Genomic DNA, 2,018 nt, shown 5'->3' on the forward strand with positions numbered 1-2,018 from the left:
TGTTATTGGGGGACCCTAAAATGTCAAAATATACAAGACCTTAGTCAGACTGCAGGAGGAAAATGATTTTTCAGTTTAGCTTAGAAGTGTAAACAATCTAAGAATATTATGTAAAGTCTAATCTACCTTTAAATAAATAATTAAATAAAAAGTGTTTCTTAAATAGAAAAAAATAGGTTCCTCACCTCAAACCGATTGGGTCTACTGGGCACATCCATGCCAGCAATGTCAACCAGGCTGACAAACTGAGCTGTGTGGTGATCTTTCAGGAACTGCAACACAGGTACAACTCCTTCGGGAATGATAAGCAACTCCAGCTCATCACCGCTAGTGATTTGAACTTTCTCAATGTACTTGGGGAGTATTTCAGCACAGTACTTTCCAAAGTCTACTAAATGAGAGCGAGCAACCTCATCTATTGGCTTTCTGATGGTGGCTGGAAAAGCAAGAGATAATAATTATTTTACACTCCTATAATGACCCATCAAAAAAAATTAAGTAGAAGCGAAAAAATAAAAATTAAAAATAAAAAAGGATATTCCAATGTGCGATTACGCTTACATTTACAACGGAGGATAAAATTTGATTGGATACATGGATGGATAATAATATTCTATTTTCACAAACGAAAGCCACCTACTTACTACTGAACCTTACTTAGATAAAGAATACTTTGCCGGGCATTTTAATAAGTCTCATACGGTATTACGGTTCTATTTTTTTTCGTGCATGTTTTTATGTATGGGCAAAACCCTGGGGGGATGTGAACATTGAGAGTAATAGTCTTCACTCTGATTGCATAGCCTAAGCCATCTAGGTTTAGGTATTGCAACCTACTCGAAATTATTACTCATAACTTGCATCCAACCATTCGAAATTTTAATAAAAGAGCTCATACTATTATAACGTATACTATCTTGTTACTCGATGCAAAATCTTTTTAAAACTCGCCTTGGATTTAATACTTAAGTAAAGATATCTGAATGCAACGGGCGTATAGTAAGAGTTTTAGGTTTAGGTTTTTTACTACTTCTTCAGACGTTTTGGAACTAAATCTCAACCTTTAAAGGTAACTAAGGTTACTATATTTGGTTGTATACAGCCATGATGTTATGGTAGATATTGGTGTCTTCCCAAATAGAAGCTGGGAGGTTCTTACGGACTCCTTTACGGGACTCTACATCACATCGTGGACTCAACTTCAGGGTTATGTATTCACATAAATGAATGTAATGTTCAACTACACGTGTGAAACCTTCTAACCCTGTAAACGGAGGATGGATTCATGAACCCACCACAAAATTACCACGCGGAATTACACTTTATTCTAGAAGTAATCTACGCTATAACAAGGATCAATTACTTCCCCGGGGGACTTCTTGGAAATCCCCACGGAGACTTACATTTCGATTATTGAAAGGACACAACTATGTAAAAAACGCCATAAGAAAATCATGGGATATGGATGGATTCTAGTTTGTCCGGGTGTCATTTCGAGTAGCCCTTCTGTCCATCTTGAACATACAGGGGTCACTGACTCAAAACTCAAGGTCTTCACTATATGTTTAATACCGTCACAAATAACTAGAACCACATACCTCATATGATCTCACTGATACTGATGATATCGAGGTGTCTGTTCCATTCTTTACCATTATCTTCAATAGGGTTACTGGATTGATATTAAAAAGATAAACTTGATAATACATGTAGTTCTTAATGTTATTTTACACATAAAGAAAGGTAGTCCACGAAACTACAGGTACCGGGAGTTTTGGTATACTCTTTACTACTATTGTCGTTCGTTGATGTTCGCGGTTGTGGTGTCTTCGTTCTGCAATTCAAGTAGAGTAGTGGATTACAGTTACATTGAACTTTATATTTGTGAATAGAATAAACAAGTGTATACAATATTAATTTCATTTTGAGGTTTAAAGACCTGGTTTTTTTTTTTTTTTTTTTTTAGGGACCTAAGAATAGAACTGAAGTGTAGATACATGCTTCTCCACTGTATCCAT

The 2,018-nt window shown here is 35.8% G+C and overlaps 1 protein-coding gene across 1 annotated transcript in view; it reads right to left on the bottom strand.

The window, feature by feature from the left end:
• Window positions 1-185: 185 nt before the first annotated feature.
• The window catches only part of LOC103524087 (NADH dehydrogenase [ubiquinone] iron-sulfur protein 3, mitochondrial-like), a gene marked incomplete at both ends in the record, with an annotated part of 10,069 nt that continues 8,236 nt past the window's right edge, over window positions 186-2,018 (bottom strand). Inside the window, one exon of the mRNA XM_008489092.1 lies at window positions 186-436. Within this exon, the coding sequence (XP_008487314.1) occupies window positions 186-436 (251 nt within the window). The remainder of the gene's footprint in view (window positions 437-2,018) is intronic.

The sequence above is a fragment of the Diaphorina citri genome, unplaced genomic scaffold, assembly GCF_000475195.1.
Source record: "Diaphorina citri unplaced genomic scaffold, Diaci psyllid genome assembly version 1.1 scaffold95641, whole genome shotgun sequence".
Classification (NCBI taxonomy): Eukaryota; Metazoa; Arthropoda; class Insecta; order Hemiptera; family Psyllidae; genus Diaphorina; species Diaphorina citri.